At 33.7% G+C, this 27,212-nt stretch overlaps 1 protein-coding gene across 6 annotated transcripts in view; it reads left to right on the forward strand.

Moving 5' to 3' along the window:
- LOC106663301 (AF4/FMR2 family member 4-like) overlaps window positions 1–27,212 on the forward strand; it is a 144,145-nt gene that overhangs the window by 26,154 nt on the left and 90,779 nt on the right. For 2 of the 6 annotated variants that reach the window (XM_014388015.2, XM_014388016.2), the window contains exon 1: window positions 8,206–9,027. The exons of the other annotated variants lie outside the window; for them this stretch is intronic. Coding sequence is in view for 1 of the 2 variants with exons in the window: in XM_014388016.2 (XP_014243502.1) it covers window positions 9,014–9,027 (14 nt within the window). In the remaining variant the exon portion in view is untranslated. Of the gene's footprint in view, window positions 1–8,205; window positions 9,028–27,212 lie in introns of those variants that run through there. 6 annotated transcript variants of the gene reach the window in all.

Here is a 27,212-nt window from a genome sequence, read left to right on the forward strand (position 1 = left end):
ATCGCATTGTGGAATTCTACGATGTGTTACAAACTCAAAGAATCCAGTCATTCTAGTCCAAAATCCTTCGAACCCTCGTCTAAGCTCTCTACTTCGTATCAAACTTTACTATCCACACAGACCTTTAAATCCCGTTTGTTCACAGAAGGGAAAGAAGTCGATACATAACGTCTCCTTAAAATCTTGAACCCTGATCCCAACACATTCATCCTAAACCTTTCCCGTCATTGTCTTCCCTTCAACTTCACTTAGTATACTCATTAGTTTCGAGTAGTCTTGCGATCATAATTTACCCGATAATAAAAGAGCACCATCGGATTCAAGGTGACAGATTGTTCGGTAAACAATAGAGTTGAATCTGATTGTACCGTGTCATCGCGCTGGGGCAGATAATAAAATTTCGTATTTAAAGCCGTATTACAGTACAGTTTAACCTTAACTGCCATATAACTGTGCCCTGTACGTATTTCTATCAGAAAAGCATGGTTTGTTTAAACAAAGAGAGTCAAACCCTGGTACATTAATAGCTCAATAGATTATCGCCACAAAGCCGGGAATAAATTAAATGTTACGTGAAATTGCAAACAAATCGCTTGATTAAAGCATACAGCCTAAATAGATCATGATTTTTAAACGGAAATAATAATCTGATTTAAGATAACCATTATCGATGTACCCAAGTGTTTTCATGTTCTGATATATTTTCCAATATTTTTCCATCGTCCTCCCGTGTTTCTATGTTTCTAGTTGCAATGTTCTAAACACGTTGCTTTTGAATGTATCAATTATGTTCTCGTGTGTTGAAGCTTTCCAAAAATTTGTTTTTCCGCAAAATGCGTCCAAATCGATCATTTCTACAAGTGATTTATGCGACCTTGGGTGCCATGTAATTGAGAATGACACATTTGTGAAAATCCTCGAGGTCAGTATTGTGGAATTGTGGTATCCCGTGTTTCTAAGATTCTTTAGTGGCATAGAACAAATTCTGGCATAAGATACCATTTTTCTCCTGCTTACCAGTAATTTTGTCCCGTATAAATTTGTTCATGATGTGATATTCTCTTGATCGACCCAACTTATGTTTTTTATTCCTATTTGGTGGTTTTTGTGTTAAACAATGACGGTATTCCTTTCGGTGTGGACTACAGTATTTAATATACATCAAATTTTAATATAATATCGGAATATCCATCGTGTTCTGCATTATTTCTTGACATCACATTATCCTAGAAAGGATGTTTTAACTGTAGCTAACTGGGTTAGATGTAAGTTCGTTAAGTAAACTAATTCCTGTAATACAGGAGGGCTTACCGACCAACTAACCCATGGGCTATGCCGGGATTCGAACCCAGAACCGGTTATATTTACATTAATAATCGGATTTAAGATGATCATCAACGATCAAGGAGTACCGTCTGGTACCTGAATGACTGATTTTGATTTATTTTATTTTATCTGCAAAAGTTACTGAGAGATAGTTCGTATTAAATCCAATGTAGAAGCTATCCAGTGCACTTCTAAAAACGGGACCACTGTCTGTCCAGACCTCGATGAGGATTATTGGGAAGAGATCGGAAGGAAAGCTTTTATGAATTGAACATTTAGGTCGTTATGATGCCATTGGAAATATATAACGGGAGTTGACAATAGATCTAAGGGTTTATGACCGTAGGGTTTGGGTTCTGCGGATATTTGAAGGTTCGGTTTAACCCCATAGTTCTATGGAATATAGCTTTATTTGCTAGATCTGTTGTCCAGTAGTCTTTTAATTAATAGGTAACTTCAGTTCTGTCTTTTTGAGTGGTGTACGGAAATTCCAGTACAATGTCTTGTCTACTCTGATCGCGGAGGAAGAGAATGGAGTTTTAGGTAGGAAGGGGCATCAGGTCGTAATTTATTGGAGGTAGGATGGTCTGATGGATAGGGAATGTTTTGGATTTTTCGTGTTGAGTTACATTTATTTATTTAACTGGAAAAATCTCAATTACAAATATATACGTTTTACAAGGAATAGTAAAAAACACAACTCTTAAAATAAAACAGTAATAATAAATTATATGAATATCAAGATTAACAATAACAGAATATAATGCTATAATAAAAATTATATATTTATTTTTTTAAACATTATTTCGTGATTTCGATTCCCCCGTCGCCCCTGGAATTTTCTTTCACGCGACATGATTCTTAAAATTGAATTTATTATAGAAGAGGACTCCAAGATCTTCTACAGAATCACAGCAATCAATGCTAAATACAGATATTTATAGACATAAACAAAACTTAAATCGCAGTGGTGGAAGGTAACAATTTTACATTTAATTTGTATTGAGGAACATTTATTATTTTGTTAACACTGTTTAAAGTTGGTTAGACAATTTTCTTAAGGCTCACTAATGGACCCTATTGACGTGAAGATTTTTAGATCGTCAGTAAAATGGGCAAAATAAATTTTGCAACAACAAACACCTCTGGAAACAAGAGGAAATGACTAAAGATTTTAAACAAGAAAGGGCCAAGAAGTGAGCCTTGAAGAACTGGAATTTTGTTTTGAAAACTAAAGATGCTAATTTAACAGCTTGGTTTTGGCCAGGTAGATAAGAATGGAAACATTTCAGGAGACAGTCATGGATTCTAAAACATGAGAGTTGAGAGATCAGTGTAGCATGGTCGACAGTATCAAGGCTTTATGAAAGTCTGGAAAAATATTGCCACCTGGAGATGTGCGGCAAAAGATTCCATTATGGTGGTTGTAGATAACCTGGGATACAAGGAAAACCCAAGAAAGGAATTATCAGTCAATGACCTAGTACTCCTTAGGAGAAGGATCGAGTCGATTGCACTGAACTAAGGAACTAGGAAAAGTAAAATAAGCCACAAGGCTGCAGTGCTTGGGGAACATAAAACCTCCACTTCCTAGTCTTCTTCATCATCATCAATAAACCGAGAACGCTATCCTGACGCCTCCGTTGGTTTTGTATAAACGAGAGTGTATTAGATCCATAATCTAAAGAATCTTTCGGCCAGGTAAGACTTGAGGATAATGAAGTATGTAGAGGGTTGGTTGCCCTTGAGTTTCCAGAACAATTCCAGATGCCATTTCGATATCATACAGCTTCGGTCAACACTGCTGAACAGTGGTAAAGCCTAAATCGAAATTGATGGCCGGGGATTATATTAAAAGATTCGAGGATAAGAGTATCTGTTTACAGATCGGTTTTTAAAGGTTTAGGACAATTTAATGTGTCTGGGAAAAAATGACCCATCAGCACTACAAACGTGGTTATTACTGAAAAATATTAATGTAAACACTGCAGAATTAACAAGATTAGGTAAAATCTTTCGGGACACGTAATATTTTTTTCAACGTGTTGATTGCTGTTATCTGTTGGAAGTTGTCTTTTGCGACATACATTTTCCTTTGCCCCGACAACTTTCCATATTTATCACTAGATGTAGTAGCCTGCGTACTTCCAACAATTAAAAAAAGGAAAATCTGTAGATCCAATATAGAAAAACCCAGGCCACTGAGAGTTTAATATTTGTTCTTTCTCTTTCTCAGAGATAAAGATCTGTCTATGAATGCAAAAACGGATTTTAACTGAGTGCTGATTTTCTTTTCTTATCAGATCAAGTCCATTTGTTTAGAAAAGGTCGTTTAAGAAGTGATTGAAATTTGAATTATTTACTAAATATTCAATACTTGCAGCGTTAATTTTTGATGCAGCTTGACTCGTGGCATATTTAAATTAAGAATGCTAGTTTAAAAGATTTCGTTTTAATATAAATCAGTATCGCATAAAGTTAAAAATTAGACTATAACCTAATTAGTTCCAAGAGAAGTTGTAAAGATAGGACAAATTATGAAAACATGAGATATTGCATCTAACAAAAACGAATAATTTTCTACGGATTGCACCACTAATTGCATTCCACACGTACGAATTATAGTATTACACCAAGTTTGGTTTCTTGAAGGTTACAGTTCTATCAAAACTTTCAGTGACTAGTTGAATCGAATAGATTCATCTCAGGGTCCTCCGACCCACGCTGGACATGTGAAAACCGACATCGTCTTAAACGAAATGGTCAATGAAACCACTGCTGAAAAAATCTGTGACTATAAAGATGAATTAGTTAATCAATTAGAAGCAACGGAAGGCCAAATGTCACACCCCTTGGGTTCGCGGATGAGGGGGTCAAACCATTTTATAATACGGTTTCTATACTATTCTAAACTAAAAAGCCACGGTGAGTCAGAGTCGAACTCAGGACGGCTAACGTGGCAAATACGAGTTGGACGTCCTAACCACTCGGCCACCGCCTTTTTATAATTTTTTCTGTCTTAGTTAAAATTGTGTTTATACATAAAACAAACGTGGCATTTTTTCGTTCTACCTTCTATTGTGAGTAGGAATAAAATTATACGGATTTTAATAATTTCCTTCATTTTCTTGTACACCGTTTCTATTAACAAATGTTTTTGTTTTGTCCAGTTATTTCAAATGTTAAATAATAACTGGGTGTGTTTTTTAAATTTTTTATTGCACATTTCACATTCCTAAACTCTCCTCTCCCTTTATCTCTTCCTCCTAAATCTTTCTCTCCGTCAGATGTCCAGTATGCTATACGCCAGCTCAAACCTACAAAAGCTCCTGGATTTGACTTGCTAACTCCCCAAATCCTCAAACACCTTCCAAAGAAATCCGTAATATTCATCACCTATATATTTAATTCAGTCCTACGCACAATCTATTTTCCTCGTCCCTGAAAACATTCTGTCATCCGTATGATTCCTAAACCCAAAAAACACACATTGTCCTACTTCCTACAGACCCATTAGCCTACTACCGATTTTAGAAAAAATCCTAGAACGGCTTATTTTAAAACGTATCACTCAATCCTTAATTCTAAAAAAAGTTATCCCCGACCATCAATTTGGATTTCGTGACGGTCACTCAGCAGTTCAGCAGTGCCACCGAGTTGTAGATGTTATTTCTGCCTCTCTTGAGTTGGGCCAGTATTGTTCGGGGGACTTTCTTGATGTGGCCCAGGCCTTCGATCGAGTTTGGCACCCGGGCTTGCTGTTATCGCTCAAGGACATCCTTCCCTCAACCTATTACCTTATCCTTCGAAGCTACCTCACTGACCGGTACTTCCGAATCATTGAAGGATCGGCGTCTTCCCCAAACCGCCTTCTCCTTGCTGGTGTTCCGCAGGGCAGTGTTCTGGCGCCCGTACTGTACCAAGTGTACACGGCAGACCTCCTATCCCAACCTCAAACTACCACTCTAACCTTTGCCGACGATACAGCGATCCTTTCAAGCAATTCTGATCCAGTCATTTCCACTCGAAACCTTCAAGAACACCTCACACTACTGGAATCATGGTGTAAAAAAAAAGACCCAAATTCAACCCAGAAAAATCCACCCACATAACCTTCACCCTCCAGTCTACTTCAATCAAATACCCCTCCCAATTGCGGACAAGGTGCGCTACATAGGACTATATATTGACAAACGTCTGACGTGGAATCCACACACACGACTGAAACGGCAAGAAGTTATGAAACGTTACAGAGCACTTCCACGACTTCTTGACAGACGTTCTAACCTACCTCTCTTAAACAAAAGACTACTTTATATCACCCTAGTGAAGCCAATATGGACTTAGGGACTGGAAGTGTGGGGTTCAGCCAAACATTCCAATATCCTACGCATCCAAAGAGCCCAATCCATCATCCTCAGAAAAATCCTTAATGCTCCCTTTTATGTGTCCAACAACACTACCCATAAAGACCTAAATATTCCTTTTGTCCAAGATGTAATCCACTCCCGTGATCCGAAAAAAAAAATTTTTTTCACAAACCTCCCAACCACTATAAATCCTCAAATTCAAATCCTCTCATCCCGACGAATTCCTTCCAACCCTCTTCGCCGACTAAAAAGACGATGGCCACGGGATCTTCTATCCAGTGACAATTGAATAAAGAATGGTTAGCAGTACTAACCAGTGGGTAGTTTCTCCACTCTTGTTTTCTTAATGATTTATTCATACATTATTACTAGATACCAAAATGCAGGTACTTGTAATATACAATAAAAAGCAAAAAAAATGTATTGCACATCATGCCCCGTGTTAGGTATTACTTGAATTAAACATAATAAAAATAACATAATTACAAATTATAAAACGTGTTTACAACTTAAAAAAATACTACAGATTATTTTCTTTTCGCTTAACATTATAATAAATCCTACTACTACTACCAATAATAATAAAAATTGTCATATTTCAGTTTTTCCGACAGGTCAATTATTGAATAGTGAGAAATGGTGATCACATGTTCTCTTGCTTCTGTATTTAGCCAGGAGAGTAATATTGACTGAATCCGTCCTGTTTCCGAGTAACTATCGGATATGAACTTTTTCTTTTGTTATGAAGTTCGTATACTCACCTGAAATTGTCATAATAAAGCTTTTTTTATACTACAATGCTTTATACCTTTTCGAATATTTGTTTTGAAACAAATAGTATCTAAATTGATCATGGAGTTGTGATTGGCACATTTGAGCTAGAAAAATCTTCCCGGATAACTATGGCGTTGTAGCGAGATCTTATATTCTCTAGTTTTCCGAGCGTCCTAAAAGGGTGTTTTGGGGTGCATCTCCACTAAAATTGTCATATTTAAATTTTTTCATATAATGTTTCTCTGCACAATTCCTTTAAATTGTTTGTTCCTCCAATTTACTGTGGGTTTCATTGATGAATTATAATGAATATTTGAGGAAGAAAAGCCTCCAATCAATTATCAAATAGGGAGAAATTGATCACATGATCTCTTGCTTTTGCATTTAGCCAAGAGAGTAATATTGACTGAATTCATCTTGTATTCGAATAACTTGTCATATATGAGTTTATTCATGTGCTATTAGGTTCGTATTCTTACCCGAAATTGTCATAATAAAGCTTTTTTATATTACATTTATTTTGTTTTGAAGCAAATTGTATCTAAATTGATCATGGAGTTGTGATTGAGACATATGAGGAAGAAAGGTCTACGAGGTCAATCATTGAATAGTGAGATATTGTAATCACATGGTCATTTGTTTCCGAAATTTGACAGGAGAATACTATGAGCTGTTAGAAATGATAAATGGTGGAGTGAGTTGTTGTTCAATCTTTTCAAAAATCTTTTTATGTAAGGTTTTGGTCAAAATGAAAAAAAGGTAGTGTTACGAGCGGGATTCGAACTCACGACCTTCGGCTTCTTTTTAAAAATGTTGTTCCTACTCACAATGTGGTTGTTTTCAACCTACTTTTTCTGATAGTTCGCAAAAGTATGGCAAATAACGAAAACCTAATGATTCATTTTTGTTGCCTACTTTTTCTGGTAAAATTATAATAAGAAAATAAAGCAATAATAAAGAATATAAATGTAAAGTAATAATAACAATAAAAGTAATTATAATATAAGATAATAATACTGCCTACGCGCTCTTCCGGTTAAAAAAGTTGAAAACAACTAACTGTGAGTAGGAACTATAGTTTTAAAAAGAAAGTATATTTTTTTCTTCGTTTTCTCCAGCAAACTTGACGGATACTAATATGTTGTTAGTTATGTATCGTATTATTATGTTTTCTTCGGGATAATGTATTCTAAATTGACTGTTTCCTCCTAGTGACTTTGGGTCACACGGAACTGAAGATGACAAATTTGAGCAAGACAAATTACCATGTCGATGGCTAATTAGTGAAAAATGTTGGACACATATTCTCTTCCTTCTGCAGTTGGTCAGGAGAGTATTTTGGCAGAATCCATAATTTTTCTATTTTGAATATACTTGTGGGATAACAAGATATGAGTTTATTCTTCTGCTTTTAAGTTCGTGTTCTCAACTGTAATTTTCATAATACATATTTTCTATGTAATGGTGTTTTGTAGCCTTTCCCATGTATGTTTTGATACAAAGTGTATCAAAAATTGATCATGGAATTGACAATGACTCATTTGAGGAAGAAACTTCTGCCAAGTCAATTGTTGAATAGTGGACAATTGTTACTGGGGTGGTTGGTGGTTTGGCGGGTTTGTCGGTGTGCCGTCGGGCGGCTGTTCTGCTGGTTTTCGCCGGTCCCGCGAGAGCGCCCCCTCGGGTCGCCGTAGGGGCGCACAGCCACCCCCTCCACAGGCGCCCCTCTCTCCCGTCTCCATTCCGACTCAATATGGCTTCCGTTAACTCCTGCACGACGACTCTCTGACCAGAAATAGTGTTTTTATTTGAAAATCAGGTGAATTTCCACGGCTCCCGTTGTGAATTCGGACGAAGCGGAGTCTCTAAGACAGACGCGGATGTTTTTCGACGGGTTTCCACTCGGCCAAACGCCCTCACGGCTTTGTTTTGGTGAGTAGATCTGCGTCAGTGTCGGTTGATTTTGTCAAAGAAGAAAAAAGTGAAAGAAAAGTGCATTTAGACAAAATTGGACTTTTTTTTCGAAAGCGGGCCGCTGTCCAGTGACGATCGCTCAAGCCGGACACGTCGTTTTGCCGATGAAGAACTGAACCGACCCCACGATAAACAGTGTCGAAACATGATATGTAGCTGTGCAAAATATATTATAATGTATTTGCCGATTTTTCCTCCGTTTGAACCGGATCCGAGACGATGTTCTTGTAACGACACCGTCTATTATTGACCCTGGTCTGATATTTGCGGATTTCGGTAATGTCATCTTCGGCCTACATTTATTTTTAGGAAACTACACTTTTTCCAGTGCAAGTGTCCAAATATGTAAAAAGACTCCTGTTCGAAAGTGTTTCGTACAGAATCTATTACCTTTCGGGGCCTGACAATTCATCGATGTGATTTTTTCTTGATTTTTCTTTTCCTTTTTTTTTCATTTACGTTGAATAAGAAAAAAGTGTCTGGTGGTGTTGTGTTAACAGTGCAGAACGTGTAGGAATAATGGATCAGACTCCAAGGAAACATCGAAAACATCAAAACTGCAGCAATCAATGAGAGGACCCCGGTAAGGGAAACAATAAAAGAATTTAATTTTTATTTTTACAACTATCGTAAGTGTGGGCCGTGTGACGTTTCGCAATTTTTGCATCTATGGGATTTTCACAGCGAACGGGGGTGAACAGTCAAGACATTGCAAAACTGTCTCACGGCTATCATCACTCTAAATGCCTTTTTTCTTCTTTTTTGGGGTGATTTTTTATTTTTATTTTATTTTATAATTAAACACCGTCATTCGATTGATTAATGGTGGGGCAAATCGCAGATTTACAGACATAAGAAAAGAAAAAAATGTTATAGAAAAAGAAATCGGCCAGTTTGAACTCCAGGTTGAAAGGGGCTGCAATCAAATTTCCCAAGTAGAAACCCGTTGATTGTATCAATGCCTGTAGGACGGGACCGGACGCCAAACTACGACGATCCGATTATCTGGAACTCTTTTTTATTTTCATTTCATTTTTATTGTTAACGACCAAACTGTCCGTTTAAAATGGGATTAAAATCGCAACGGTTGAGACTTTTAGGATTAGTTTTGAGAAAATATCTTTTCCTCCATTTTGTCCTCTCGATATTACCTTGACTCGCTTCTCACTCTCGGGCGCTCTCTCTCTTTCTCTCTCTCGCACCCCCCTCTCGCCCGTTCTCTATCACGCTCTCTTTTTCCCCCTCCCCCACCCCTTCGGACTCACACAACGGCACGACGCACGCACTCACACAAAGACACTGATTACTCACGAAAAGCGCCCGCGCACTCACACAAACACAATCGAAAAAACTCCCCATTTTCTTTATTTTACGATACATCCTTTCTTATCCACTCTTTTTGCATACAAGATGATATTGAATAAGAATCAAATCCTTACGATTGGGTCATGTTCGACGGATTTCGAATATTCAGAAATTTTTTAAATAATATTTTCCTACAAAAATCCAGTATAGTTTAGAGCCAAGCGTTTTAGGATAAACTTAATTTCTCCCTAATGCGCTGAGTGCCGATGCCACTGGCTTCGTCCGACAAAAAATGGAGCACTGGATTTTCTTCGGCCTTTCACCTTTTTTAACATTTTCGTTAGGTAAAATTGCCGTAAGTCGTGTCTGCTGAATAAAACCGTCAGATTGCTGGAAACGTGCAACAGCCTTTCGGATGACTACTGCCATCGACTACCTAGTCCTTCCAACCAACAAATTAAAGCTTAGCTATAAAAAAATCATAATATTCTATCTAATAATACGACTAGTTAAAAAAAAGATAATGAAACCGAATAAAACTGTCAGATGGCTGGAAACGTGCAACAGTCATCCGAAATGACTACTGCCAACATCTGTCCTGACTCCAACAACAGGTTTAATGCTTGGCAAAAAAAAAAAAAACTCTAATTCGTCTTGTTAAAAAACAAATAAAGCTGTCAAATGGCTGGAAACGTGCTACAGCATTTCGGATGACTATTGCCAACAACTGCCCAGTCTCTCCAACCAACAAGTTTAAAGCTTCGCTAGAAAAACCATCATATATTTCTTTTTAATTCGCCCTGTTAAACCAAAATGATAATGAAAACGGATCATTTCTTTCCCGTGTTTGTATGCCAATTAAAAGCAATATAAGCAGTTTCGAGATATTTGTCCCATACTAGATGGCTGAAACGCTTGTGCATCCATTTTAACCTAGGCGACAACGCTAAAAGTGAAAACTGAAATTGAAATGGACTCAAAGTAGGACAGAAAATCCGGCCTTTCACCTTTTCATCTTGACCAAATTCCGCTAGGACTGGTTGGCTGAATAAAACCGTAGGTTCTATTAGGAAGATAGCTGTCGCTGAGTTTTGTAAGGCCTCATACTCGAATCGCCATGTAGTTTTTTTTTTTAAATTTAGGCAAAGCATTTATATACATTAGAAATAGGATAGAACCACAAATCGGGCCCTGAGCTACTTCTGATCATCCGTCTTCGCCCAACTTCCCACAAACTTAGCCAACCTGTGGAATGTAATCAGCCCTGTCACACAAGGATTTTTTTTAGTACAGGGAACGTTCTAAGTCCTCGCATTTCATTGCAAGCTCCCCTTATTAGATAAACTTGAGTAGAGAGGGATTAATAAAAAATGAACGTTTGTGTTTAAATGCCACAAACAACACATAATTATATTAACCAATTTTAAATAATAATAAGAATATGTTTTTGATATGTAATTTAATGTATCCAATTTAAGTGACTTGTATTTAATCGAGCAATTAAAAAACCTCTTGGATGAGTTTTGATCCTAGAATTTATTGTATTTGAGTCTATATTTAATGACAATTTTATTGCTATTATGTGATGCAATTTTTTTTCTGAAATTCTACTAGGTTAATTATGTGGAGGAAAAGTTACTATTGATTTTGCACATACTGCTAATTGAAAAAAAAAACATCCCCCTTGTAACATGGAAGTTTTTAAAGTTCAATTTGGCGAGGCGGAGAGTTACGTAAATTTATATTTTATAGGGTTATGTGAGCAACGTTTAACGGGTCTAATATATAATCTTTTGTCTTCTCAAGAAATAAACGTATAAGAAATTATGGATTGGGATAATGCAAAATTAACAAATTTAATTGTGTGTAATTTTGAAATTTTGCTACATACTTGAATTTATGGAATAATATTCTTACCTTTTTTTTGTCAAATTTGTTATTTGAATGTTAAATCACAGCTATGGATCGATAACCACCCTCATTTAACTACAATGATTTAGGAATTTTAAGTCATATTTTTTTATTATTTATTTAATCACAAGTGGGGGAAAGAATAGTTGAAATATTTGTCCATTGTTTTATTTCCATTAGTTAAAGGTTAAACCATTCTATTCTTCTTGAACGGCTTAGTTTAATCCTCATTAAGCTTAAAGCTCTACTTATAATCTACTACTTATAACCAAGTTACAACCTCCTTCTCTTTTTAAAATATTTTAAAAGCGTGTGAATACAAAATAATGGTCCAAAATTCTAACCAAATGGCGGACAAACGTTGCGACAACCCTCTTCCTTGGGGTAGTGGGGACGAAGTGTAGTGTGTGAATGTAATTTTTAGCGTGAATGGGGGCATATCCCCTCTTAAAAAGTTGTACGTGATCGTTTGACCGCTTTATGAAAATCTGCTTAACGGCATAGCCTGGAAATCGCCAGTTGGGCGAAATTAGCGTAGACGATATGCCAATGACTGTTGCATCGGATTTTGGAAAGTTGATTCGCATACTTTCTTTCACATTTTATTCAATTAGTTTGAGTGGTGTTTGAAAGCTTAAAATCTATGTTAGCATAGGAAATTGATTAACGATTTTTATCTGATCAATTATTCGTAAACATCATATCACCGAAAAGCCTGATAAACCCACCGAAACATACACATTTTCTTTCATAAGCCAGTTATTTCCAAACTTAACATCATTTATATTGCATTTTTAACAATTTCGTAACAAAACAATATTTTTTTATTAAAAAATAATATAAATCAGTCAAATAATTTTCTTTAAAAAATTGATCTCTTCCTTCAAAATATTGATTGATAAATCTATTGAACAAAATACATTTTCTTTTATAAATCAGTTATTTCCAAACTTAAACTCAATGCATATTGCAATTTTAAAACAGTAACAAACTGAATTGACTTTTGTAATAAAAAATGTAACGAATCCATCAAAATAATATAAATCAGGCAAATAATTATCTTTAATCAGTTATTTCCAAACTTTAACTCAATGCATTTTGCAATTTTAAAGCAGTAACAAACTGAATTGGCTTTTTTAATAAAAAATATAACGAACCCATCAAAATAATATAAATCAGGCAAATAATTATCTTTAATCAGTTATTTCCAAACTTTAACTCAATGTATATTGCAATTTTTAAACAGTAAGAAACAAACTATATCGGAGTTATTAATAACAATTTAACAAACCCATCAATAATAATATAAATCAGCCAATTTATTTTCATTAAAACAATAGATCTTTGTTGATTGTAAAATAAATATGGCTTAAACTGAGAAAACCTGATACACTTACCGAACAAAATACTTTTGTTTTAATAAACCAGCTATTTCAAACTTTAACTCAATGTATTTTGCAATTTTTAAGACAGCACGAAATATAACATTAATAAAAAATGCAACGAACCCATCAATAATAATACAAATGACCCAAATTATTTTGTTTAAAAAAATTATCCATCTTTGAATTTAAAATATTGGTTGTTAAATAAGGATAAGCCAAGAAGGATTACCTAAAAAAATATAGATCTGTTAACACCTGCTTTAGCACAATGTATATTGCAATTTTTAGACGGCGAGAAACTATATTGGATTTTTAATATTTTTTTATTGTTAAGCAAACATAGCTTACGCATTTTTGTTATGATTTCTATGAGACTTTCTATTTTTATTCATTTTTTAAAAAATAGCCATTATTTCATTGTTAATTTTACATCCTGTATGTTCGTCATAATAGTGTTTAGAAAGGGTCTTCTTTCTGGTGGCATTTGCTGAGAATGGTTTGGTTTTTTAACGGTCTACATTCCTGTGACATTCGACGAAGAACGGCTAATAACGGCCGACAGGGAAGAGAAAGTTGACAGATGCTTCGTTAAGTTCCGTTCGGCCAGTTGTAATGTACACGACCTGCTCATGGGAAGGGGGGGACTTACGTCGGATCGTTGCCTCCTCGTTGATAATGTACAATTGTAATATGACGTTTTATGTTTATGAGCTTTGGTAAATGTAGAATGTTTAGAAAATAACATTTTGTTCCTATTTTTTAAACATTTCAATTTTTTTTAGCTAGACAGAGTCGTTCAGTTTTAACTTTTATCAAACTTACCCACCTTCTACCAAGCAAATTACCTTATTTGGAGAGTGGTTTTTATCTTATCCCTGCTTTCTAGACAACTTTATCCAAAATTATCTTTTATACAATGAGAAATTTTTAAAAACTCCTTCCGAATTACTTTTTTAGTAGTTCATCAAGCAAATTAATTTTTATTCAATGTGAAATTTGTTTGGTTTTGATTTTTGCTTCAACGCTATATGGTGTTTTTTTAGTTTAAATTGTTCCAGTCACAGTCCATCAAGCAAATTAATGTTTATTCAATGAGAAATTTGTTTGGTCTTGTTTATTTTTCCTACCAACAGGCAAATGAAATGTTTAAAAAAACATTATGTATTTTTTTATATATTACCACACAATGTCATTTAATTTTAAACGTACTGATAAAAACATTTTATCAAGGAAATTGACGTTGCTCCTATTAGAAAATTATTGTTTCCTTTTTATTGTCTAGAAATATGCCAAAATCTTTACCTATTTATCAAGAAACTCTTATTCAATGAAAAATTGATTTAATTTATTCCACTGTAAAAATTCTATACTTATTTTTTACCTCACAACAAACCAATCAAATGTAAGTTAACCAATCCAATATGTCTTTTAAACCCAATTTTTATGTTTACTAGTCAAATACTTCGTTTAAACCCAGTTTCTCTTTTTCAATACTGTACAATGTAAGTTTTGTACCCTAGCAGTACCCCGTTTATCAAATATTTTATCAAGAAAATTAATATATCTCTCGATGTTGAAAAAAATTAATTTTATATATTTTTCGCTTTTGTTTATTAGGATATTTTAACATCCAAAAAATGGTGGTACAATTCAGATTTCTATCCAGCCATTAGACTAGGTATTGATTATAATTAATAATTAAAATTATTGCTTCTCACTACCTCTCTTAGTATTTCTCTCATAAACGCTAAATCTTTTCTAATGCACGGCCTTTGTGAATAAAATCGCATTTTCCATTTAGTGAAATATTTATCTAACTTTGCGATTACCTAGTTGAATATATTTTCTATTGTATATAATTATTGTATTAATATTGTAATACTCTGTACACAGAGCGGGTTTTTTTTAGTTTAGGTAAATTATTTTTATACATTAGGAAGAGGGTAGGTCCAAGAATCGAGCCCTGTGTTACTACGCCTGAGCCTGTCCGATTTTTCAAACAAGAAATTCATTTATAATATATAATTTGTACTTTTCGTAAACTACACAATTATCAAGGATATTGATGCTGTTAATTAATATATCAAAAATCTACAAACCTCATTAATTACGTATTATCAAGCAAATTATTGAATTAATTTCTTTACTGAGGAACCTTCTAATTCATGTGTTAATTAATTAAAACTATACCAAATATTTTGATTATTTCTTTGAAACAGTTAGACATTATTGTTTAATATTATTTACTACAAATTTATTTACTACAATTTACTCCAAAAAACCTTTACCCAAAGTTTTAGCTTAACTATTAATTTTGTTTGTCATTAACCTGCATTGTTTTATTTAGTTTTAGATTTATTTTTGACATTTTAAAGCTCGTTATATCATTTTTTTAAAATTAGAAGTTTGTAAGTTCATTTTTCAAAACTAAACAGTATAATTTATTTAATTAAGATTATGAAGAACTGTTTTCCAAGCTTGTTTTCTGCATTTTTCTAACTTGGGGCAGGTTTAGATATTCTTGAACATCATAAAAAAGTTTAGTATTAGTGGTATTAGTTAGGTTTACTGTGACATGTTATTACACATTATTGTGCCTCTTTGAAATTTCTGTATTACTTTTTTCACGATTAGTCAATAGATTACTATGATTCTTAGACCTTAGTTTCTTCAGCAAGTATTATTTAATATTCCAAACTCTAGTTGCTCTTTCTTTCAGTACTAGAGAATATTTTTTTGATATTCCGAAATTGTTAGACTCTATGGCTCGACTTAGCATTTTGTAATTTTTTTTAACAAGCTGACATAGTTTTCGTTTCAACACATCAAAAGAAGTAATTTTGCTTTGTTGTTTATGATTGTTAGTGTGTGTTTTGACACATTTTTTAGTCCTTTTATAAACAGGTTTTTATCCTTTTGACTTGAAATATTCTCCACTCCTTAAAATGCAGTTTTAATCAATTGACATTAAAAAATACCGACAGATCATGAACATTTTTTATTTAATGTCGAAATTTGTTAATCAAGATAATAGTTATTAATCATTTATGCTTGCATGACACTTCCTGATGTGGCACACATATTGGGCTCATTTGCAAGAGTAGAGTGCGTTTTCCTCCCCACACAGTTCTATTTTGTAAAACAGGTTTGACCGACAGCCCACTTTACTAATTAATGTTTTTCGTCTAAAAATTAAAATTGAATAATTGTTTGTCAGAGTGCCTGGGTTAACAGGTTAACTTTTGTAGGTAAAAGAGTGCCAATGTAGAACCGTGTTACCCATTCAGTCAAGACAGTTTATGTACTTATATATTATGTATTAACTAGAAAGGTCGTTTATTAGTAAACTTTTTTTGGCTGGAATTCCATTACAACTTTCTTTTCTTGAAACCAACTGGCTGCTTATATTTTCTGACATCTGATTTTTCAAATAGCGAGAATGGTCTGAACGTATCACTTCCACAATTGGTTATCCCCAGGCGTTTTAACACTGCTCGAGTAGTTTTCCTAGCGTGAATCATAGTTTAACTTGGCCTGTTCTACGAAAAAATGAATCGAATTAATCAAAATTGCTTGTAGTTACAATTTAGACGCAGTTTATATAATCTCTGCATACAGTCACATGCTTATTTATTTTATTGTAAATTATTTTATTTTTCTGCTATTTTTTCGGTTGGTATTGTCATTGATCTGTATACTGTTGCTGCATGCTTGACGGTTTTTCATATTTAGTTTGATTGTATAATTTATTAAATATTATAATTTTTGGTAATATTTACGAAAATATTTATTATTATTGACTGAAATTCGTGTTAATAATAAAAAATATTTTAATTTGAAAGAGTCATTCTACATCTACCTTTACTTTAGCAGGACAATTCATTTTTCTACTTTTTCGTTGTAACTGATATTTGCATTTTGAATATAAATTGTATTCCTACCGTGATTACCTACCGGAGATCAAATGATAATTAAGCATACGTTTTTGATGTATTATTTTTATTTTATTTTATTTATTTTTGTAAAGATTTGTGAGGTTAATTCCATATCTCACGTTGTTTTCACAGAGTTTCGTTTTCCAAGGAAAGTCGATTTTTATTATGTAATAAAAAATCTATATATAATTGAATTTAAGACTTAATTATAAAGGCAAAATTAGATATCACGATGAAAAACAGTGATTGCCTTTAAAAGTCCCATTATGCAAGTTCATCCAAGCTGTTAATATTTTAATCGTTTTTGTTTAAATCTGAACATACATATAATGATTGTATTATATTATTTTATACATTAAAAATTATATAGGCCAAAGTAATCAAAATCTAAAAGTGAATTTATTTTGGCAATTTTTCTAAAGAGTATATTGAATTTTTAATTTTACTAATGATAAATTAATGGTAAAGGGTTTAAAATAAAATCTAAATTAGATTTAAATTAATAAATGAAAATGTAATATAGAACATTTCAAATCATAAGTAAGCTCGTAAGGAATTTTTCATATATTAATTTAGCTGGACTCGTCCCATTTGCATAATTTTTGATATTATCTTAGGGCATATATAGTTTTTTAAATGTAAACACGATGTTTGCCAGTTAATTGTACATTTGTTTGCCGTAAGATTTATTATTTTATGAGCAATAAATTTTCATTCATATTTAATGGCCAAGGCCTTTCTTCTTTGGTATCCATTGCTGATGTTGATTCGCATTTGGCAAGAAGGTTGTAAGGGGGTGTTTTATTTTTATTTACGTTTCTAATTTAAGGGATGATTTTTATGTATATGATTTTTATTGAGTTAAATATCCATTTTTACGATCGACGTATGAATTAAACAGAATTTCAAGAATATTTGGTGTCCTTTGAAGAGGTTCGGATTTATGAGTCTTATGTGAGAGCTATAGTAAAAATATTTCTGCTCTTCGCAGGTTTCAATTTTATTTCTTTCCAGCCAAAGAAATGCAAATAATAAGTAGCATACAATTATGAATTCACTATTTTTCGTGGTCTGCTTGACCAATTAATATCATTCAATGAATGATGAACCAATTATGAATTATGTTACAACAATACGACATGTGTATATTTACATACTGCTATATTTGTACATGCTAGGAATGAGCATCGATAGAAAAACATCGATGGCCACCATCGATTAATCATCGGAACCTCACCATCGATGGTGGTACGACTGCCGACCCAATAGTCTACACATTGATGGTTTTTTGAGTACCCATTACTCAAAACACAAATTATTTTCATATGCATAAATCATTTTAGAAACACCAATTTTTCAAACTTCGTCATTTCTGAACTTTTATTACGAACTTGATTAATAAAAACGATGTTTATTATTTTAATAACATTTATTCGGAATTACTTTTTTTGCCTTCGGTTCCATTATAGTTATATATAGATCTCCCACATCTTCTCCGGAACGGAATTTAAAAAACGTAGCTTTAAAGCCAATTTACCCTCTAATCGATTTCTGGTGTTTGAAATATTCTGTCCAGCTTTAGAAAATGGCGAAGAAAACTCCTGACAGGTTCGGATAGGTCACTTTCTTATCAGAAGAATATTCGTCATTCCCTCTTCACAAAAGTGGAACTTAAGAATAAGAAGCGAAGAAAAAAAAAATTATAAAACATCGACAGCCTACCATCGATGGTCAAAAAACATCGACACTGTAACATCGATGTTGAAAACATGGAACATCGGTCTCCTACTATCGATGTTTTCTAAACATCGACCATCGATGCTCATCCCTAGTAGATGCTGTTGTAACAAATGTGTACTATTTTTCCATCTTTGGCCGGATAAATATTGAATTCTGAGATAAAAATATTTTTTATTACCCTTTGTTCTTTTGAAAATTTACTGTAAAGTCCTTTTGGATTAGTTGCAATTTAGAGTTGCCCGAGGACCCCATCAATCGATAACGCTGTTTCGAAAAATTTGGCATGAAGGATAACCAAAAAGCCGGTGCAACGACCGTTGAATATAATGGTATCGGAAATTCGATGAATCAGCCCCTTGCTCCGCCTTCCTCGAGGCAAAAGCGAATCACGTCACTCACACACTCAAGAATTAATTGATCCTTCATTTTGTAAACACGTACTATGTTGGTTTTGTAAAAAGACCTATTGTCAGCGGCTTACGAAATGCCAAGCCGTTCATAAGCCAGCCCTCGTAATAAATTATAGCGTTTTTTAAAGAGGCGGATTTCAGTGACCCGGTTGCACAAATGTTCTCGTGCCTCAACGGTGTATTCACCAAACTCAATTTCTATGGTGTACTGTACGTATTAAGGCAATTTGCGTTCGTTTTATCTTCCTTGGACGGTTTTAAAAGAAAATATACAAGAGAGAGTGACGATTTCTTAGCATCCAAACCTAAAATTAAACCCTCCGTTGGCACCGTGCCGCCTGTTGCAACAGAAACATCTTCAATATATTCTTAAATTGTCAAATGATCAATTTGGTGCAATTAATTAGGCCTAAAAGGGGTTGTACGAACAGGCGAATTATATCCTATCGAGATAAAGCGTTTTTGGATCAATTTCCTTTATCTTTACTATAATTTATACCTTGATATTCACCGATCATTCTGGTTTGCCTATTTAGACGAAATGATTTGCCTATTTAGACGAGTAGAATCTAGACAATATTTCTTAAATGAAGATCGGAGTAGAGAAAAATTTCATTCCATTTTAATTTGTAGATTGAAAATCCGATCATAATCTTATCATCAAATAACTGGAAATTCATCTGGAACGTTGTAAAAAGTATGAGCGTAGAAAATCAATGGAACACAACTACTAATTAGTACAGTACTAATTCCATTACGTTCCGAGCTTTTAATTAGGTTTTTCGTTTCGAGGCCGGTGTATTGTAGTATATATAGATAATTATAGAAAGCTTGCACATGTAATTATGACGCGTTCGTAACCAACGCGAAATTTCCACTTTTAACATTTTTTATTTACTCTTAAAACACCAGTAGAAGACACAGCAAACAAAGCAAATTTGACGCAGCCTGTTTTTCTATTTTCCATTTTTTTAAAATTAAACATCATGTTACTCTAGGGTTCACTATTTTTGCAGTTACGATGTCTTTTTACGTTTGTTTCACTGATACGACCTTCCTTGAAATGTGGCAAGAAATCTGTTTTGCTGCATTGACATCATTTTGTAAATAAATAACAATGAACCCGAAGGATATTTTATTGTTTAATCTTTTTAAATGTAATTTGCAGTCAAAGCATTTAATAGCTAACGTTAAAATAGATTAAACAACATGCTCACCCCACCTTTATCATTTTTTATCATTTCTATATCTACTTTATTGTTTACAAAGTCGTCTAAATGTTTCAAATTCGGAAAATTTTCTCTATAAAGAAAAAGTTAATAATGCAGATAAGCGTTGAAAAAAGAGTTTTCTTCGTCCGATTTAAATCTAAATCTTGGAATCATTTTAGATCAAAACTTCTCCTTCAAATTTCATATAGATGTACTTGTGTACATTGTCCGTAAACTTTTTATGAACTTATTTTTTTGTAAATTATTTTTAAATTCTTAAAGCATTATAATTATTTTTAAATATATCTGCCTTTATAGATAATGGCTCTATAATAATTTACATTTATTATAATAAAAATAAAGTTTTAATTTTATAACGCCTGCTTTCTGACACAAGTATTTATACTTATGGAATGCAGGCTGTGATGGAAGATTAAAAACTTTATGTTAATACTGTACAGGCTGTCCGGTGAATAGACGTCAATACTTCAGTAGATTATCCTACATATTACATAGTCTGATTGTCAATTGTATTAGCGATATTTCACTTTTAAGGTTCAACCTTTCACAACCTATTTCCATAAAGTCTCCCTTATCTCGGAAATATTTATCTTACATTATTATTCTCAATAGAAATTACAAATCCTAATGGCTAATTCTTTCTGACTTCAGAAGGTTATCGTACATGTCAAATTGGAATAAGAAGTCCCTATTTTCCAAAGTCTGATTGTCAATTGGAAACGAGATTTTTCACTTTCCAGGGTACTTCAGCCTTTTTCCATAAAGTCTCCCTTATCTCATAAAATATTTATCTTATATTATTATTCTCTATAGAAGGTACAATTCCTAATATCTAATTCTTCCTGACTTCAGAAGGTTATCGTACATGTCAAATTGGAATAAGAAGTCCCTATTTTCCAAAGTCTGATTGTCAATTGGAATCGAGATATTTCACTTTCCAAGGTACTTCAACCTTTTTCCATAAAATCTCCCTTATCTCGTAAAATCTGTATCCTACATTATTATTCTCAATAGAAGTTCCAAATTCTAATGGCTAATTCATCCTGACTTCACAAGGTTATCCTACATTCAAATTGGACAAAAAATGCCTATTTTCCAAAGTCTGATTATCATTTTTAATCGAGATATTTCACTTTTCAAGTTACTTCAACCTTTTTCCATAAAATCTCCCTTATCTCGTAAAATGGTTATCTTACATTAAATTTGATAACATTAATGAAAATAGCACAGAAAAACCTCCGTGAGAGGTCAGGGTTATCAATTGTAACCTTGAAAAAACAAAGAAGATTAAAAAAATTAAATGAAATGTAGAAAAATGAAGAAAGAATGTAAATAAATAACAATGAACCAGAATAGTTTAGTTTTGGTAGGTTTTGTTCTTTTCTTATGTTCAATTTTGCATCAAAGAGTATTTTCTTGTTTACTATTTATTACATTCATTATTTTTAATAGAAGTTTTATAATCGTAATGACCAATTATTTTTGACTTGACAAAATTATCCTACATGTCAAATTGGGTTAAAAAGTCCCTATTGTCCAAAATGTGATTGCCAATTGTGATTCGAAATATGTCACTTATTACTTAAACATTCCATAATGTCCTCTTTATCTCATATAATATGAATTAACAAAAAACACTCTGGTAAAAAATACCATTGAAAATGTCCACTTTGTTATGGTCAATTTTGCACAGAAAAAGTCTTTTTTGTTTAATTTTTCTTTATTTTTAGTAGAAGTCTCTAAATCAATCGATCAAATGACTAATTTTTGAAAAACATTTCTAACCAAAAAATCAATTGTTATTAAGCAATTTACAAACGTTAATTTTACACGGTGATAACAAACCTTTGGGAAATGGAAAACATGTTTAACGGTCATTAGTAGGGGGCAACGTTTCTTTATGCGCCATATCTGCTACTGCTCATAGAATCAAGATAATCTTACATAAACTTTGCACAGTATTTACAAAAACTTTGGAAACACGTACAATTTTATCTTCTAAGTAATTTTGTATTTGGTTTATTTGAGGTTAAAATAAAGAAAAATTATTCCAAATGAGTACCAAAGTGGTTTAATGCTCTTTCCATCGGTGTAATCAAATTTACAGTAGGATTAACATCTTATGAGATATGTTGGCCATTATGGAATGAAGTTGTGAAAGGTTGAAGTAACACAAAAATGGAAATATCTCCATATAATTGAGGATTTTGAACAATAGGGACATTTTAGTCCAATTTGGCATGTAGGATAACCTCCTCAAGAATTTACGTCTGTTCACAGGACACCCTTTATGCTGTGTACTTGTATTTTTCTCTTTCTCTAGTAATCATAAAACTGTATTAGTTTTTCAGTTTTGTTTTGTGTAATTCATTCAAATAATCATTGGCTTCGTAGCATTTTCCAAAATAATGATTACCCTTTTTTTAATGAATAATTTCTGGTCTTTAACATTCATTTTGGATTGATGGTTATCAAAAAATAATTAACGAGGGTTCGTTGAGTACTCTTTGTCATTTAGACCTAGTTGATTGTAATTAGACATATCAAATACATCCCCCTGTAGGGGGTTCTTTTAAAATTAGGACGACGGACATTTAATGGGAGAAAAATTACTCGGAAATGGAGAACGTGTTGGCAAAAACGCAGGGCACATTCAAAACCAGTATTCACAGCTTTCGGGACACTCCGGATGTAGGATAAAGGACAACTTGTGACCTAGGGGAAAATTCTCAGCGGCGAGAAAAACATTTAATTTTTTGTGTAAGCTTTTAAATCTATTATGTACTGAAATAGAGTAGAAAAAATAGAAAATCTGATTTTCAAAGTGCTTTTAAATTATTGACAGTCGTTTTAGCACATTGTCTACCAAAATGCTCAACATATTCAATTTAGTGTTGATTTTGTTAATAAAGGATTCATGAAAACTTTTACGGCGACCACATTTCAATTTTTGTTCTTATAAAACGCTTTTTCTCCTTTTTTCTAGAGCCATGAGAACAAAAGTCTTCGTTAGATCAAATTCGCGTTAAGTTTTTATCAATGTATGTAAACAATAAATACATTATCTGATGTTCTTTAAGCATGGTTGACAGAATGATTAAAAGGCAGTGTTAGTTCTTCTCACAGGTTTGCGTTTTAGAGCCGCCATTTTCTTTTTCTTTCAAAGAATGATCACTTTCTCAATTTGCTTGTCGTGGTGTTGCTCTCACTGACATTGTTTGTACGCATTGCAATAGAATTGATTAAAACTTAACATTCGTACCGTAAAGTCCATTATTTGATGTTCAATTACTCTGTACTCGTATGAAATTTATTTGGATTACTCTTAAAGAAAAATATAAAAAAATTAAGGCCATACTAGATTTCAAGAGACGCAAGACGAACCAGGATAAAATTTGTTATTGCGATAGAAGAGTTGACCGAAATCCGTTGCAGACTGGTATGCAAACTAGAAAGGAGCGTGGGACTGACCACTATATCGACAACTAAATATAGTTTTGTTCACTTTCCAACTAGTGAACATCCTCTGGCGTTAGATAGCCGTTTTTCAACGGCAACATCCTCTACCTACATCTGGCCTATCTTTTGAGGTTTCTTCCTTGACACTAAGATATCATTCAAACAGGTCATGTCGTTGACCCTTCCTGCCGGTTTCACATCTCAGTACACGGGCTGGATCACGTTTTCACTCCCGTTTGCCCGATAACCTTAATATTCCGTCGGTATTGTACTAGTTTAAATGCAATTAAACGATTAATTGCAAATAGAAAGAAAAATGGAATAAAAATCTCGTTACTGCACTATTGTATAAATTTGTAATGACATCACTTAATGTCGATTGTCTTCTGTTATCACCTAGGCTGACCTCATAGTCGAGAGGATACGACGAAATCTACGATATTTAAGTAATATTAAAAACGTTTTCTTAACAACATTTAAAAAGATTATTTATTCTTGGATAATTAGGACAGAATATAATGTAACCACTCTTTCTATAAGATACTTAAATTTACTTTAAATTCGTTGTAAAAATGTTAAATATGAATGAACAAAAAAGTTTTAAATTAAAAGAGAATCGTCGTATAAGCTGACTAAATTTAGCTACTATTCCCAACTGTAAGGGATGCTTAAAAAATAAATAAAAATTCAATTTTGTCAGAAATGAATTCAACAAAATTAAAAGGAAAATCCCCCCAAAAAAAATTTTCAACCAAAACATTTAAAGGCAGAAAGTTAAAACAAATAAGCAAATACAGTCCATTCTATAATCAAATTCTAGATATTATTAACTCTGCCCCCAAAGGTCGATACGTGGCCCTCCGGATCTGACTTGTAGAAGAGGGGTCATCCTCACCCGATTAAGGATAGGCCATGCGAGGTTTACAGCGGACACTTACTTTTGGGACAAAGCCCGCGTATCTGTGCGGCATGTAGAGAAACGTTGTTGAAGTGTTCCACGTAATCGAAGGGTGCAACTACTTCGTTCTAGTGACACAGAGAGTGTGTACGACTTGAAGGATATGAAAATAGTGCTTGAGATCGGCAGGGAATATCTGTGTCCCTGTTCCGATTCTTGGAGGAAACTGGGTTGTTTTATTGTAATAATACTGATAGTTTTACATACGTAGCCTGTGTTTAGAGTGAATGTTTTTATTACCGTGAACGTGTAGTTTGAGAGAATCGATGGCTGAATATTGGGTTATCGACCCACAATTAGGTTAGTTATATGTGTAGAGGGTGATGGAGAAATGTCGAGTACTCCATGACTCTAATTCAATGAATGGTATGGAAATAGGAGAGAATGTATTCCGGAATGAGTGTGAGGGTAAATGGGTTTGGATCTAGAAACTGTATGCTTTGGGTGCTGAATTCACCTGGATGTTGACAGCATCCGGTGCTCAACCCCCGTGGCTGGTTGGATAAGACCGAGGTCTCCGTGGTGATCCATTAGGTGATTCTCGAGGCCTGCCTGCCATTTATTGTAAATTACGAAAGCTGGAGTTGTCGGTGGACTCCGAGAAATGATATGCTTAATTCTGTATATGTGCTAAAAATCCAGATCCAAATCGGACCACAAGTGGCCATTTCATTTGTCGCCCAGAATCAAATAGATTACACGACATTCGAAAAATGGCAAAAAGGAGGGAAAATTCAAAAGGTGGTGTTGAGATGGGAAGTCAGTGTCCGAGTGGATCGAGGTCACGATAGCTCAAGTGGTAGAGCAGCGGCGTATCTAGCCGAAGATCGTGGGTTCGAATCCCGCTCGTGACAATGACTTTTTTATCTCCACTAAAAACTTTAATTAATTGAAAGATAATCATTGGTCAAGCGGACCACGAAACTAATGAATTAAATATAACATTGAACCTAAGCTTGTGATTAATTATGCTGATTAAATATTTTGCCTTGTACACCTCTCATTGTCAGTTTATTCCCATCTTGTATTATCTCTAAATATGTATTATTAACACTATTGTCTCAATTTTTCCTAGAAGTATTTTTTCCAAACTTTATATTGTATAAAACGGCACATTTTTTTTTTCAATAATGTAAAATTTTTGTGTGTTTACGGGTTACAAAGTTTAATCATCAATTTTCGTTTTCAAGTTGCAAAAAGAGAGAGAAAACAGTCCTTTTCGGACCAAATAAATAAAAGGATAATCGAAAAAAAGGTTTAATTTAAAGATAATATCATCACAACAATTTCACTACAACAAACACTAAACAAACATGACACTACAAAAATAACACTACACTTTATACCCCCAAATAAAGATCGAAACGCTGCAATAAAATTAAAAAGTATTTTTCTGAAATACCTTAAGGTTAATTGGAATAACGCCAGATTTTGAATTTATTTTGTGATATACCAAAAACATTATGAAATTATTTTGTCACAACGTCAGCTCTAGAGGTATGTTGCTAACTGTACTAGTCCTGTACGATTCACGGCGTTTAGGATGATGCACGTCATCCCATTCCATTCGTGTGTAGTCAGACAAAATGCCATCGCTTTGGTCTTTTTTGTTGTTCTTTTTGACCAGGGTTTTTCTTTTTGCCGGTCAAGAATCGTAGAGAACACCTTGCGTCGACTATTAATTGGTTTATGAAGTTAACGTCGGAAGTCATTGTAATTGCAGCGTTGTCGAACATGGACAAACGGCAACTCTGCTTTTCAACATGTTTCATTCGTGTCTTTCCTTTGGCCTTCTTCTGGCAAGACCGAGCCGTTGTTTAGACATGTCGGTGATTTAAATTTGTTCTGTTCCAGCTGGAAAATGGCAAAGAATCACAACAGTTTCCCACACGAATTCAGTTTAACGGCGGTTTCTTACGTCTCGATTTAAGTTGATTCCGTGCGGTGTTTGTGTTTCCGTTTCCTGTTTCTTTTTTTTCTGTTCTTATAAAAAATGATCAAATATTGACCGGTTTATTTTGAAGTTTCAAATGTGATTTTTCCGTCCAGGCATTCAGAATAGGTGTAATCATCTTAAGATGATTCAGTTCTCACATTTCGAAGGATGTAGTAAGGCATTGATAAAAGTTATCCATGCGTTTGCAGTTCTTAGCTAGCCGTTTTTTATCCCATTGTTGTCCATGATTTGGCAGAACGTATTTTTCTTTCATTCAGTTACATAATCATCACTATATTAAATAACATCTGATCCTTAGGATTAATTAGATTTCGATAGATGTTTAGTCGCAACTGGACTCCGCAGTCAACCATTATTAAACGATTCCTGTCTTAAACGCTTTCTCATTTTCCCTTGTAATGTCCTACTTGAAGATTGTTAGGCAAACTCACAAAATTCACGGTTGGCTCTAACACGTAACCAACATATAAAGCCTT

Source organism: Cimex lectularius, unplaced genomic scaffold (genome assembly GCF_000648675.2).
Source record: "Cimex lectularius strain Harlan isolate CLEC.00 unplaced genomic scaffold, Clec_2.1 scaffold221, whole genome shotgun sequence".
NCBI lineage: Eukaryota > Metazoa > Arthropoda > Insecta > Hemiptera > Cimicidae > Cimex > Cimex lectularius.